We start from the raw sequence: 15,188 nt of genomic DNA, 5'->3' as shown, positions 1-15,188 counted from the left end.
ACTCTCGCATCAGCGGGACAGAGAATTTTCGCCCTCCGCTTGCGGTTACGTCAGAAGTTAAATCCTGAAGCAACTAAGCAAGCGGCGGTGCACTCCGGGTGGGTCATTGCAGTTACAATTGTACAGATGCCGATTAAAAGCACCCCTCCAGACAGGCCTGCTTACTAGAGAGTGTTCTAGTGCCGGGGACCCCAAGTCGCTTACGTACGCGCGCTCTTGCGTTTGTTTGTTCCCCCAGCCGCACCCATTGACAATACAAAGGAACGCAAGGGCTTACGTACGCAAGCCGCTTTAATGCCCCGGCAGTAAAACTCTCTATTAAAGAGTTTTAGTGCAGGAGATCCCTAGCCGCTTGCGTACGCACGCTCTTGCGTTCCTTTGTACTTCCAGTCGCACCCTGGGGGAATACAAAGGAGCGCAAGGACTAGCGTACGTAAGCCGCTTTCTACTGATGCTTTTCAGGATGCGGACATTAGTCTTTTAGCAAGTTACAGAAATACGGTACGCAAATACGGTAAGGCAGTACGGTAGCGCTCTTCTTTTCCCGCTCGTTGTGCTTCTGCTAGTGAGGGCACCCCAACAACACAAAAACTTTTCCAAAATTTACTGTGGCGTTGTCATGCCTCATTGTTGCCTGTCAGCCTATGCATTGTTCAGGAGGAACCTGTCGATCGGGGGACCACGGCCGGTCTGGAGGCGCCCCTCCAGACCGGCCTTGGGGGGACGTACTGTCACTGAAACTAGGAGCGGCTTAACACAACGAGCGGGAAAGGAGGAGCGCTACCGCACTGCCTTATCGTATTTGCGTACCGTACTTCCGTCACTTGCTAAAATACTCTATTTAGTCGCGAGACGTGAGGGTGGTACCTGCTGAAGCAGCTGCTCCTTGACGGCAAACTCCTCTGTGGTACAGAACCGCTGGAGGCTCGGGTAGTCGCCCTTGATGAACTGGTCCAAGAGCAGGATAGTGCGTTCCCGGCATCGCCTCGAGCTGATCGAGAACAGGTGACCGAGGTTCTTGGAGATTAACGCCCACGTGGTGGTGGGTGGCGTGTCCTTGAACGGGTTCAGGCTCACGACTTCCTCCAACAGCCGGATGTCGTGCTGCCCGGAGAAGCGCATAGGCCGCTTCCTCTTGTCCGTCTCCTCGCCATTGCCGCTGCAAAAAGCAGTGCGGAAACACGATCAAGCGACGCCCGCGGTTGATATACCGCTATTGGCTAATTCAAACGAGACAGATGCTTCAATGGATGATAAAGGCTTGAAGTGATAGGAAGTCGTCCAAATGAGTACGTCGCTGGAGCCCACGCGTAAGGGCAGCAACACTGGCTGCCCCGGCGAATACAAGTCCTCTTGTCGAAACACCAGAGACATTCCTATGGTCTGCTACAACCTAAGAGAAAATGTCAACTCAGCCCATCGCTGCCCCTACCACAGAGAGTTTGCGTAAATGCTCCATCCAATAGCGCTTACTCGTTTTTGTGACGTCAAGCACTGGTCGAGTGTTTCAGATAGTTGACTTTCCCATACAGAGACACGGTCATGCAGCTGGTCTTAGGACGGAAACTTGAACGGCCTGGTAAATTTCATCAGGGATTCAGACTTCGCTGCTCAGGCAGACGTAATGTTTTAGTTAGTAACGACGAACCTTCAACTTTTAATATGCGTAGCGTTTACATTAGCCGAGAAAAGGTACTTACGCTTCGAGCGGGAACCAGTTAGAACGACTGTCTTTCAGAGGCGAAGGGTTCTGTGGGCGGAGCTTAAATTTGTTAGGTTGTAACTAGGGGTGTGCGAATATTCGAAAGTTTCGAATATTCGTCGAATATTACATTCGAAATATTCGTATTCGATTCGAAAATCGTGTATTCGAAAAGTTTCGAATATTTGATAACTTCGAATATTCGAAAAATTCGAATATGCGATTCGATTATCATGCATAAAATAACTCCTCTTCCACATTTCTGCTGCGTTCGTATAGCTAAAAACGTTGCCGAGAGGAGCGATAAACATCGTATGTACACGAAGGCACAACATCTGCCTGCGACGAGCGCCCTAATACGTATGATTTATTGCTGGTGCATCTCGGACGTGCAGAGCTGTTGGCGATCGTGTAACCATACCTTTTCAATATTATGCGGCCGTAACGTGCCGCACTACCACTCGTTCACTATGCGGGACCACTTCTGAAGAAAGACAGTGACCCACGTGACTGGTGGCGGACTGTAGGCACCTTCAGATACCCCAGTCTGGCAAAGCTTTGCCCCATGTACCTCCCTATACCAGCCACTTCTGTTCCAAGCGAGCGTGCCTTTTCAGTGGCGGTGGGTGGGGGGGCGGGGGGGGGGGGGTTTCTCTGTTAGAAGGGAGCGCCTGCTGCCTGATCATATGGAGCAACTCATATTTCTTCATGATAACAACTAGTCATTACTTTCATTGTGCCGTGATATTCGCTTCTGCTGTGATGTGCATTGTGCTAGCCTGGACATTGTGTTCTGGAGATAGCAGCGTATGTTGTGTTGCCAATCAGGCTGTTAATGTCTTTTTTTTCAAATAGCAACATGTTAAATAAAATATTCTTACTGTGGAGGCATTTGTCCTTTGATATTCGATATTCGATTCGATATTCGAAGGTGGATATTCGTATTCGATTCGTATTCGAAAATTTTGATATTCGCACACCCCTAGTTGTAACCGAATATAATTTTGTGACTTCTCCAATGAGAACGAGAACATGAATCACAAGAAATATGCTATTCGCCAAGTTGGCCCGCAAGGATTTATATATGACCATCTGGTGGTCTTTAACTCGCTGCTTGACGTCCAGGTAAAATCATTGTTGTATACATCTTCTGTCGGAATATAGCCGCCGCGACGGGGAATAGCAACCGCAACTCTCGCAAGGAATACGATGGAGGACAGTATAGCTCAAGACAACTTAAAGATTCGACGGCAAATGCAACGCCGTGCAACTCGAAGATTTTGTACGGACGTGCTAGCCAGCTTTCTCCGCTAATGCCTGTGACGTCACGTCGGAGGCGAACACTTGGAATTATCGGTGTAATGAAGTGCCGATACAATGTAGTGGTTTTCTTACATTATGGTTATTTCTTATCTCTTTCTTATCTACTGTTCATGACTGGCCAATCTCGGTAATAACATGGGCGGAGCGCTGATATATTGACCTATCATCGAAAAGTCACGTGCATCATAACCAATAATTCCATATGAAAATATGAAAGTCCCATGTAAAAAATGCTTCTATGTATGACATGATGTCGTAAGCGTAGAATGTTACGTTCAACTAAACAAAGGCCGCCACCGCTCTTACTGGCGAGCTCGAACATCATCCTATGTTCTTCACAATGACTGACAGAAACTCTTTCACAATCAGGATAAATGAGCTTGACTGTTGGTTTCATCAGCTGATAATGTAAGTGCTACAGCGAAGACCAGCAGTAGTGAAGGCATGCGTGGGAAACGATGCATGACACAAACACCGAAATTGCGATATTATTTGCCTAAAGAAAACCTGTTCAGCCAAGTGGCGGCCACCAACGCCCCTCGGTAGGGTACACGAACCACATCTATTTTATCGCATAGTTCCTCGTAGCACACGAGGCAGAAAAGCGCATCGCAGTTCGTAGCTGCGATTTATGTGGAAAAGGGTCGTTCCAGCAGCAAGAGAAAGTGGTACCCGTCGTCGGCCCGTTGTACAAAAACAAAACAGCTCGCGCTCGTGATCCACTCGGCAGCGTTTCTCACGGGGACAGTGACGCTCGAAAAACAATTCGGTCTGCATGACGTGCTCTAGCTGCACGTCAATGGGTCATAAGTGCTACCGCCGCGCCACAGCTCCTTCCTACGACGCACAATGCAAAGTTGGGAACGACGTCGTAGTCCGCCAAAATAGATGCGGGCCGCGGACGGGCCAGTCACGAACAGCGGCCGGCAAAAAGAAAAGATAATAACAATAACGTTCGAAGAAAACACCAAGACGTACGTACCGCCTACGGGAGCCCTTCACGACGGCCTCGAGCGCCATGGCGATCTCAGCGGCAGACATGTCGGCCGCTCGAGCGGGACCTCGGCGGAGCAATGAACTGGAAGCCGATGGGGCGGACGGGCAAGCACAACGGCAGAAGCTCTGGGTATACCAGGTGCGGTCCTCGCGGGTCTACTACCGAGAATGGAATGCCGCGTGGCACACCGGTACGCGAGCTCGACGCGAAGCCGCAGCGTTCTCACGTGACGGGGACATCGTCTTCGTCGCCAGCCGTCCATGGCGTCTCCCGCGTTTGCGTCTGCTGGACCGGCTCCTGGCGTGACGCTCGACTAAGGGACACCGACCAGTTGTGAAAGTGGACCGCGGGTCTCCTTAGCGAGACCGTGAAAGGCCACGACGTCCAGTCGGGGGTGCCTTCGGGATGGCAGCGGACTATATAGACTCCATGGGTGAGGGCTCACACACACTCGTCCGAAGGCATGTTGCGCGGGGCGTGGGGCTGCGGACGCGCCAAGTGTAGCACTATATAGAAGACGATGACAACGATTTGCGCGCAAGCTGCGCCGGTACGTAGAGGTTGATTTTTTTTTTTTTTTTTGCACTGCTCGCTTTAGTGTCCATCGCCGTGGTGGCGAGGAGAAGGATGAGCTGGAACAACCCTTCTGACTATATGTGGCGTTGCGGGGCCAATCTTATGTCTCATCGGGAGCGTTTTGACTAGGGAATAAGTTCGAAAGCGTAAGGTCTCATTAAATAAAAAGGGAAATAACGAAAATCTCAGGCTTTGCGAATCGGCTTAATGGAAGCTTTAATAAGTTCCCAAATGACAACGAAGGAAAGGTCACATTAGAATCAGGGTGATGAAATAACGAAGACGGTATAGCGATGATGGAATGACGTTCGACACTATGGCGTGATGATGGCAAAATGACGACAGGATGAAGAGAAGGGAAATGAGATCGACAGTGTGTTAGAGCTACTGTCCACGCTTGATACATCACACGCCGCCTCGGTTCGCGCTATATCAGAAGCCGAGTTACACAATGCCCAGTACCGGCCTATCTTGCAAGATTTCATGCACTGCGAGAGACGTCGCGGCCATACAATCGCAGTCAACAGGCTTGCAGACCAGGCCTACAGCCAAGCGAGAACAAAGGTGTCAACGGACCGGTTCTGCGTGAAAGAAACCAACGAGAAGGGAAATTTCCAGGTGTTAAGGTCTGGTTCCTAACAAACGACGAGGGATTAGTCGACCGTCTTTGTAATTTTTGCTGCGTGGGGTGGCCGTTTTGAAGGGAAACCTGTAAAACCATCGCTCGAACGCAGATATGCAAGTTTGGCAAGTGTTCCACGGAGCGTGTCTTTTCGAGGTTGACGACCCCTCCTCCATCTCCCCTTTCAGGCTCTTCCCCCTCGCCGGGAGAGTTCTGGGACCTGCCGAGTGCAAAATCCTAGTACTGTGAGTTCGTGACCATATATGGGCATCGTTTTAGATTTCGTGACCATATCTGGCCATCGTTTTAGATTGTGCCCTCTACACGTGTATTGTGTGGTGTCTTTCCCCTCCCTCGCGGGCGGAGCGCCGAGACCACCGGACACCGTATTGGCTGTAGATGCGGACAATGCGCCCAGGGTTGGCAACGCGGCGCTATAAAAGCCGGAGATTGTGTAAAAAGCTCTCTTGATTTCTTATCATGCTTCTACGTAAATAAACGTCTGTCTTCAAGTACGAGTGCTCGCCTCTCTGCAAAAGCGGGACGAAGGGTCCAATGACGGGGGCCAGCTACCAAAGTCGACAACCGCCGGACCCGAGTCCCAACAATGGTCAGAAAACGCTGCCGATCGGTAGTCGAGGCTCCTGAGAACACGCGAATCAAGCATCATAGCGCAGCACACGGCCTGGAATTTACAATTAATGCTCAAAGTCAGCTAGAAATCGGTCCCTCCTCTCTCGACAAGTGATGCCATAAACCCAAATCACCTCGCAATAAACCGAAGTCTTCGGCCTTTAGCTCATTTGAGCATCGTGAGCTGCATAGTTAACGCGGCCGCCGCGGGATGCCGCCACGTGCCCATGCGCTCGCTCGCGATCACACTGAAAGTGAGGCGCGCGCGTTCGAAGAAAAATATTATGGTGGCTCGCCTGAAGGAAGAGCGGGGCTGGGCGGCCTTTCTTGTTTCTTTTTATTGTTCCATTTGTTTTATTTTTCTCTATCTCTTTCTTTCTATCTCTTTCTTTCTCTCGTTTTCGCGGGTTCGTTTTGGTTTGACACTCGCACTCGCTGCACAGCACACGGTAGCGGGGCTTGCCCAATTCCTGTGGTGCGTATTCACCTCAGGAGCTTTGCAAGACGTAGCACATGTTGCCGATACCTGCTTCGCTGTAAAGAGAATGAAGAAAGCGCGTGCCGGTTCATGATTATGATAGTTTTTTTTTTTTACGACAGAGCACAAGTTACTTGTGCTCCCTTGCTGTTAAACAAGAAAAGGAAGTGTTCAAGGTCATGACCAGGGGCGTAGCCAGGGGGGGGGGGGGGGTTCAAACACCCCCCCCCAAAAAAAAAAAAAAATTCTGGCTACGCCCCTGGTCATGACGCGCGCTGAGGAAGGGACGCATCTTCTTGTCATCTCCCTCACTGCGTAGCTTTCAGCGCGCTCGCTAGTACGAAAATAGAGAGAAAGCGCTTGAAGCGTGCGGCATATCCCTGTAACGCCGCTCGTACTTGACAGATTCTAAAAAATTTTGCGGCAGTCGGTTCGTGAGGTAATAAACTCATTTCATGAAGTCACTCGACGATTACTTGAAAAAGTTTGCAGGGCCCCTTCAATATGCGCTCAGTCTAACAAAGAAAAGACTCGGCAATTATGAAAGTGGACAGAGATTACGTCCGAGCGCGAAAAATTCTGGACACGAGACAAGAACTACAAGCCCGAGCGATAAACTTCCGTGTTTTGCGGAAACAGAACGGTGCAGTCATGTGCATTTGCACGTATAAACGGTTTGGCCCAGTAATGTGGTTTCAGTTGAAAGTTTAGCGCTCGCGCTTGTTCTTTTTTTTTTTTTTTCTCGTCCAGAACTTTTCGCGCCAGGACATCAAAATTGCGGCAGATCCCATGCACTGTGGGAACTGATGTTATGCAACGCAGTCTTGAAAAAGCTGGCGCATTTTGCTCGGTTTTGAACGAAGTGCTGCGAGGTGGATCGATGTTTTCGTGTGAGTAGCCGAGTGCGTGGCGCGGGCTTTCCATTGCTGTGATCGTGCGTCGGCACCGTGGCTAACGAATGTAACGTAGAGGAAATTTGTATTAGCGTAGTGCTGGTCTCCCGGCAAGGAGAACCAGTTGTTACGGTGGCTACCGCGGCTCGACAGAGTTGACGAACGTCTTTAGTCCTCTGCTAATACAGCTACGTAGATGGGAAGGACAGCGGCACGTTAACACCTGAGACCACGCTCCCTGCCGTTCATCAATAGACCATTTACTCAACAACCGCGGCTGTGGTCAAGCGGTAGCGTCCGCATCCAATGGGGAAGGTATTGGGTTCAATTTACAGTGTTTTACAATGGGGAGAAAGGCACCCAGACCTGGCGCCCCGTGGTGAGGGTACTCAAATCCCGATGGCCTGTCTTTTCCGCTATGCTATACGTTGGCCCCCTCCCCCCCCCCCCCCCCCCACCCTCCTCGAACCCCGACGCTGCGCCAATCATTAAAACGCCTTTTACTCTCCCTTTTCGTATCTCCGTTAGCAGTCGAGTTCAAGCAGTAGGCTATGCAGTGACGAAACACCGGTTTCTGCTAATCGCAGCTAAAATGAAAGCTAGTGTCAGACCCTTGTCAGACCCTTGAACGCGCCTCGGCCTTGCGATAGCCGACAGAGCCGGGGAATTCCCGGTATCGTATGTGCGGTGTAGCGCGCCCTGCAACTCCTTGTGTTCCTGACGGACACAATTTCCGGCTGGAGCGCGCGTGCCCCAACTGATAATCAACGCGTGCGGCTATATTTATACGCCGACGAGACACGAACACATACGCACGCGCAGGCGTTCGGAAGACGTCACTCACGCCAAAGGAAGGGGGCGGGGCTGCGCACCACGCTGAAAGCTACGCGCCTCGGCGACTATTTTTCTTTACGTGGGAGCGACGCGAGCCATGACTGTTCCGAGACAAAGACGAGCGAAAACAAAATAGGAAACGCGTCCGCGTGTGTTTGTAACGAATGTGCGAGCTAGCGCACACTGCATGTCACTCCGTATGCCACCGCCTCCGCCCATGGATTGCCACACCGTGGTGGCGATCGTGCAGAGCTGGGCACGGTGCCAAGGTGACAGAGGTGGCTCATGGTGTGGCAACCAGCAATCAGCAATTATTCGCGGGAAACGCGCTCTCATAGAAGTGCGGGTGAGATCAGTGCGACGCTTACTTCAACGGCGTAATGCGCGCGACATCGAACGCTAGATTGGAAGACCTCGTAAAACGAATGGCTTCGAGCGAGCGAGAAGGTGCACTATAGCTTTTTCGAGGAAGCCTCCGAAATGTCTTGACGCTGTCATTGCGCTGTGCTCCCGCCCCCTCCTCCTTCAAGAACCACATCGTGGTGGTGCCCGCCTTAACGACACTTCAAGCTTACACATTGTCGAATTCGCCATCCTCAGCTGTGGTTGACTCAAAATGTGGCTACGAGCTTTCTGATTGGGCAAAACCGCCAAGATAACGAAATTCAACAACATGGCAAAATTTGATATATTCTACGTAGCATGCACATCCGGTCGGCAGGGTGGTTTTAAAGCGAACAATCTGGGCTTACAAATAATCTACTCAATGGAAAATCATGGCAAGTCAGGGTATTCCAGTAGCGGTACTGGTACCGAGGTACGGGACATGCTTTGTAGCGACTAGACGCCGATTAAATCGGGCGATGGTTCGGTGCCTGAACTACTGGAGCTCATCAAAGCCGACTGCCTATATAAAAACAAGGAACGATAAGTTGAAGCTGTGTTAAAGGACCCCTTACAGCGAAATTTTTGTTGGTGACTTTTTGGCTGTAATTTGTAGCTTTGTGTCTGGTAATCTCTAAATTAAATCGTAAATGCTCTAGCGTATCGTACAGCTAATTCTAGCGTAGTTAATTGTGACCATTTTAGCATCACTTCAAAACGCCCGCCTAAAAACCACAAGAAACTGGCGCCCCATGCGGGGGAGCGTCAAAGACCACGTGCACTCAAGCTGTGGTGACGTTGACAGCGCGGTTTTCAAATTGGGGCCTCGAGCGCGGTAGAGATTGAAAGTATGTGGGTGCCTCGGTATGGGTTAAACCTGTTAAGCGCGTGTCCCCTCACGAAAACTACCTCGAGAGCAGCCCGACAACAGAGCCAGAGAGGTGCGGAACAATACGCCTCGCCGGGTGCCAGTCGTCGTATTGTGCACGTGCGCCCCGCAAACCTTCTGTGACGTCCACAATACTTGCTTTACACTTGGAACGTCACACGGGGCCTCTATCTACGTCATACCAGGATGTCGCAAGGTGCAGCCAACTCAAGTGAGCACTCACGCTTACTTTAAAACCAAATTAAGATATCTTAAAGGCAACGTTCGTCACTAATAATCGGTCAGATGTGCCCCCGTATACAGGAAAGTCAAACAACACAAAGATCTCGAGGTTTCAATTTTGGTGTCAGGGGTCCTTTAAGCTGGAGCTTTTAGAAATTATCACAACGACAACGCCGGTATAGTAAAAGGTAATAAATTCCAATGATCAACAGTGCGCGAGAAAAAAAAAACAAACTGTTTTTGAAGGAAAAGGCGGGCTAGCAGTGGTTTGTAAACTGCTAATGGGATTTATCATAAACAGTTGAAAAATTAGCATGCATGCGTCTCGCATACTGAAGCGAATATGCATTTTCAGGCCGCCTGTTTGCTTATCACCATAACGTATCAAGTCAGTCACAAAAGAACACGGGCCACAGTATTTGTGGAACAAGAAAGCGACCAAACAAACTGAACTGACAGTTTGCAAAAAAAAAAAAGTCACTGCGCATGCACGAACAAATATATTTTCCAATCAAATAACCTCGACCACATACTGTAGCCGCACAAACTATTCAACGTTCGTCCCTGCATTTTCTTTCTTCTGTTCCTCCTTTTCTCTCCGCATACCGCAGCTTACTATGAGGCGGGACATTACCGCGGTAAATCTTTTGAAAAGCATTTGCGGTGCTCGTGTACCGTTCTCGAGAATGCGGAGAGGTGAACACGCTTAGAGTACAGTGGCTACTTAAAGCGAGAAAAGCACTCTGTGAACGAGAGTTTTTGGTATGAAAACACGCATCCTCGAAAGAAAACAAAGTTAGTTTTTTTTTCTTTTTTTTTTTCATACTAGCCCATGGGCACATCGCCTCAAATTTGGAATGTTGGTCTAAACGCCTTTTCGATCAACATGGTTACGGATTAAATTACAAGCACTACGCTTTACCAGAGGAAAACGTTGCCACTGATCGTGGAATTCGTGCCGCCGCAGACTTTCGCTGTCGGCTGCGCGTAGATGCCGCATGTTCGTTGAAAAGCGCTCGTAGTACAAGACGCACTCCAAATGACTTCGGCCTTGCATCGGCCTCAGAAAGCAGACCTGTCGAAAACCAGGAAAGAAAAGGGCCGTCGCGCAGGTAATTTCCCGAGCGGGTGTGGCCTTCTTGCAAAGCGCGCACGTGACGGTTGTAACCGCGATGCCGCTCGCTTACGTTTATTAATAGTAAGCTGAGGCTATAAGCGTCTATGAAAGCGAAACAGCGTAAACAGCGTGAGGAACACATTAACTGAAGGGGGAAAGAAAAGATCCCATTCCACCGCTAGCCAAGAATCGACGTGCTAAGTTGAAAATTGTGACTATTAGTAAAACATACAGGGTTTAAGCGCGACTACGGCAATTGTGGACGGAAAAGAGAACAATACGCGTGACCTTGACTGCGGACGAACTTGAAAACAAACGGGGCTCCCTACCGGGAGCATAAAAAAAAGGAAACACCGTGTGAAAACTTGAAACCACATCCACGCATGAACACAACAGCCTATCGTTCCCGTTTCCGGGTACGTGGCTTCGCCGCTAAACACTTTGAGATATGGAATGTCCACTACTGAGCGCAGCTCGGGCGTGTGCAGATATATGTGCGTGACAGTTGTCAGTATCACGTCGTGAAACGTCCATCACCCGCGAAATACAGACACGTACAACGTACTACGGGGAAATTAAGTTACAGCCATGTTTACTTATTCAGCGACAGTAATACTTCTTAGGCTTTCCTCCTCAGTAACTTTCGTGGACAACTTCTGCATAGGTATACAATGTGCGGGGGCTGAACATTCTTTAACACGACTTCGTCACCATACGAAGCATCGCCAGATCTGCTCGATTTCTCGACGCTCACATCCGTATCAAGTTGTAGACCAGAATCCTTTCATGAAATTCAAGAAGGCGCACGCACTCAGTGATAAGATTCCACGGCGGTAAACGTGAAGCCATGTTTGGCAGAGGGCTTCGACAACCCGGTGTGCCGAAACATGAGCAAAGTCAGGCCGCCAGTGTTATTGCATGCGTGCTTCATCGGAATTTCATATTTGAAGCAAACCAGCGACCTCAGCATGCATGCGACCTTAGCAACGCGACGGGCCCCATGAAGTCGAGCGAATGGAACGTCCGAGTATGGGAACTTACGATGCGAAGCCGCGAACCTTTATGCAATGTTCACAGCCGGAAGCCAGTACGCAGAACGGCGAATCGGTCTACTGTGCCAGCGCAAGACGAACACCATGACTCGCGGGCGAAACACCGCGGGCGACAGATTCGGTCAAAAGAAGGTCACGTTGTCGTCGCCTTATGCACGAAAAGAAACGTTCTTCACTTCGGCAAAGACCGTACTGCGCAAAGCTTACCTAGATCTTCGAACCGCGTCCGGTTTCTTGGCGACCGCTTTGATCGAGGAGCGTTTCTCTTCAACGGTCTCGGTCTCGCAAGACTTGTCCGCCGCCATAACTGCAGCCCACGTCCGCTGACAGTCTAACCAGACGCCTCCCCAACTGGCTGCACTGCTCCTGGCGGCCTGTCGCCCGGATCGCGATCACGTGAGCTCCCGAAAGCGCCTTCCATGAGCAGGTGGCATGCAGCCAAAGAGGCGACGTCCCAGGCGCCCAGGGGAAGACAACGAGACCCGCGCGGTGATACCGAGAAATGACACGGCGCATCTGCGGCAACCTTCCTAGCTTTGTAGCGAGCTCGCTGCGTCTTGCCGTGCGCCTTGTGCCGTGAACGCCGCGTCTACGGGAGTTAGATCTTCCTCCTCGCTCGCTTCTGCGGACGACTTCTGCACGGGCGCTGCTCGAAAGGATTCTTTCTTATCTGCGCAGGAGACGGCGAAGCGCTCAAATCTGACAAAGCACTGATATGGCACGCGGCTTCTGAGGATTACCGGCACGTCGCGGTGTAAAACGCCCCGTCTTGTCTTGCGCGAGAGGCGCATCTTTGGTGGCCAAGCAGGCTCGGTTGTTGCACGCCGGCCGTACGCGTTCGAACGGGAGGTGCTCATTTTTTGTACTAAGTGGCCGTTTCGTGCTCGAAGAAAAGAATTTCATACAGTATAACGAAATAGGCCGTAAAACACTGTAGTGTCGCGCCCCTTGTGAGTGCGTGTGCGCATCCCTGGCTGCCCAGTTCGCTCGTAGCCTTGTAAAACTTTCAAGCAACGTGGACAATCGTCGGGTACAAGGGACGCACTCTGCCTTTCTGCTTTTAGGTCTACTACCAACAAGTGCCACTCGGACGCATTCGTTCTAACAATGGTTGTTGGCGTTTAACGTCCCAAAACCACGATATGATTATGAGGGACGCCGTAGTGGAGGGTTCCGGAAATTACGACTACCTGGGGTTCTTTAACGTGCACCTAAATCTAAGCACGGGCCTCAAGCATTTTCGCCTCCATCGAAAATGCGGCCGCATTCGTTCTAACCACAATCGATGGTAAAGGGACAGACAGGGCCACCAAGGTCTTGTTCATTAAATCGCCGGGCGCACGTCAACATTTCTTGGTAGTGCCATCATTAGCGCAAGAGCGTACGCATACTTAAGACTATAAATACTCGTAATCGACTTTATTTCGAAGAGAAGTTTATTCCTGGCCACCAGATGGAAGGGCCACATTCCCGGCCACCACGTGGAGGGGAGAAACAATGGCGCTCCGCGCACCGGCGGCGTGGATCATCCGACATCGTACAGGTGTCACCTGCTGGCCGTTTTCTGTCCAGCACCGGACGGGCTGCGTCTACAACCAGCAGGCCATTTCCCGAGAAAAGGCCTGATCCCAGGTGCCCATCACCAACCAGAGTCAACTGGTCATTGACCTTGGGAGGCACAGGCGTGCTTTTCATTATGTTCCTGCGAGCTCTGCAGGATTGGTGGAATTCTGGCCACCGCGTGGAGAAGAGAACGAGGGCGTGGACCCCAACCATGTTATTTAATCCGGCGCACTAGAGAGCGCCGGCGCTTGTTGACTGAGATCGAACGATGTAAATACGTGTATATGAAGTGTATTCTCTGTTCAACTCGTCGTGATGAATGCTCCGGGCACGACATCCAACCGTGGTCCCAACGGCTACGCTACCCAAGTCGCAACAGCGGTGACAGTGAAGGGATACCACGGCCCGTATCGTCAGCTGTGCATAAGAAACGCGACACCAGTCGCAACACTATACACAGCCGCAAGCGTTTGTCACAGTCCTGCGTTGTAAAGGAATAGCTGCAACTCGCAGGAGAGGTGGCGAAAATCGGACAGGTCGGGGTCAGGTGACTTGAGCAGAAACGTCATGCATGACGTCATTGTTAGAGCGGCGCGTCGCTGTCGATCCTGGCTCTGACACCAGTGATGCTGGCAAAATAGTGCAAAAGCGAGAAGCGGCACGGCGTAGGCTATAGGACCCCCAGTGACACGGGCTAACCAATGACACTGGCAAAAAAGCAATGCTTACAGAAGCCCAGGCATAATCTTGCCTTTTATTCAAATTGCGCGGCGGTGGTATGACATCCCGCGTGGCGCACCTGCTCAGGTCACGTGACGTCCAGCTGATGAGGTGAAAATTGGCTCTTCTGGCGGAAACCGGTTTGAGGAAAACTTGTACGGCGGCTTCTTACGAAAGTACAAACTCGCGTATCGCAGTACCTGTTCGCACAAAAGATCAGTGGTTACCTGCATCTCGATATAAAAGCCACTAAGGTAAGCTATAAAGTAAAGAGAAAAGTAACGTTCTACGAAAGGTTATCTTACACACTAAACGGCGTGTAAACATTTATGCGGTTTTTTTTTCTGCGATGAATGACATCACGCGTAATTGCTGTTACGAAACTGCACTCGCCTTTTCCCGTAATCACTTCCCTTTGTGCGGTGACAGCGATTAAGCTTCCATCGCAGCTCTAGCGCCTTCCCCTGCTCGCATTGTGACGTAAGCGTTACGTAACCGACTCTGCTTTCGCTCTCGACAATATGCTGTTTTATGCAACAAGGCTTAGATGGTGAAATGTTGCGCACGTATCCTGCGACAACGCGTGCGTACTATGAGAACTGAACTATACGCGCGTGATTGGTTCATTATTTCACCGAAATCACTGCTTACAAGCGGAAGCGATGAACATGAACTGACGTAGTGAGATTTACAGCGTCTCAAAGGTGCGAATGCTTCCAAGGCGGTTTCAGAAAGAGAGATGATACGAAGCGGGAAAGCAGGGGAGTTAACCAATCTTAGGCTCGTTAGGCTACCCTGCACGTGGGGTGCGGCAAAGGGGCCCAATGGATAAAATTGAAAACAAAAAAGAAGAGTGAGAAAACGAAGAAATTAACAGGTGGTTTCAGCTGACGTTCGAAATGTAGGGCAGTGGACTGTGGCTGGATCATCCTGCACGGAGAAGCGGCCCCTTGGGTCTTTCTTCAGTTCGTCGTGTTCTTAACTCCTGTTTTTTTTTTTTTTTTTTTTCACATACACGCTTTGTAATCTATTACCACAATCAGAGGTTCAAAATTTACAAATTTTTATCGAAGCAATATGACACCTTTGGATTGCCGAACAAGTGGGTGAACAACAATACTACTACTCCAACTACTACTACTGCTACTACTACTACTAATAATAATGTTAGTAATAACAATAC

At 50.3% G+C, this 15,188-nt stretch overlaps 1 protein-coding gene across 1 annotated transcript in view; it reads right to left on the bottom strand.

The window, feature by feature from the left end:
* Positions 1-15,188, bottom strand: part of LOC119381729 (uncharacterized) — a 39,074-nt gene that overhangs the window by 8,527 nt on the left and 15,359 nt on the right. Inside the window, exon 3 of the mRNA XM_049412879.1 lies at positions 868-1,159. Coding sequence (XP_049268836.1) covers positions 868-1,159 — 292 coding nt within the window. The remainder of the gene's footprint in view (positions 1-867; positions 1,160-15,188) is intronic.

Source organism: Rhipicephalus sanguineus, chromosome 2, assembly GCF_013339695.2.
Source record: "Rhipicephalus sanguineus isolate Rsan-2018 chromosome 2, BIME_Rsan_1.4, whole genome shotgun sequence".
NCBI classification, from domain to species: Eukaryota; Metazoa; Arthropoda; class Arachnida; order Ixodida; family Ixodidae; genus Rhipicephalus; species Rhipicephalus sanguineus.
The sequence above is the reverse complement of the archived record's forward strand: the minus strand, read 5'-3'. Positions and strand labels throughout refer to the sequence as shown.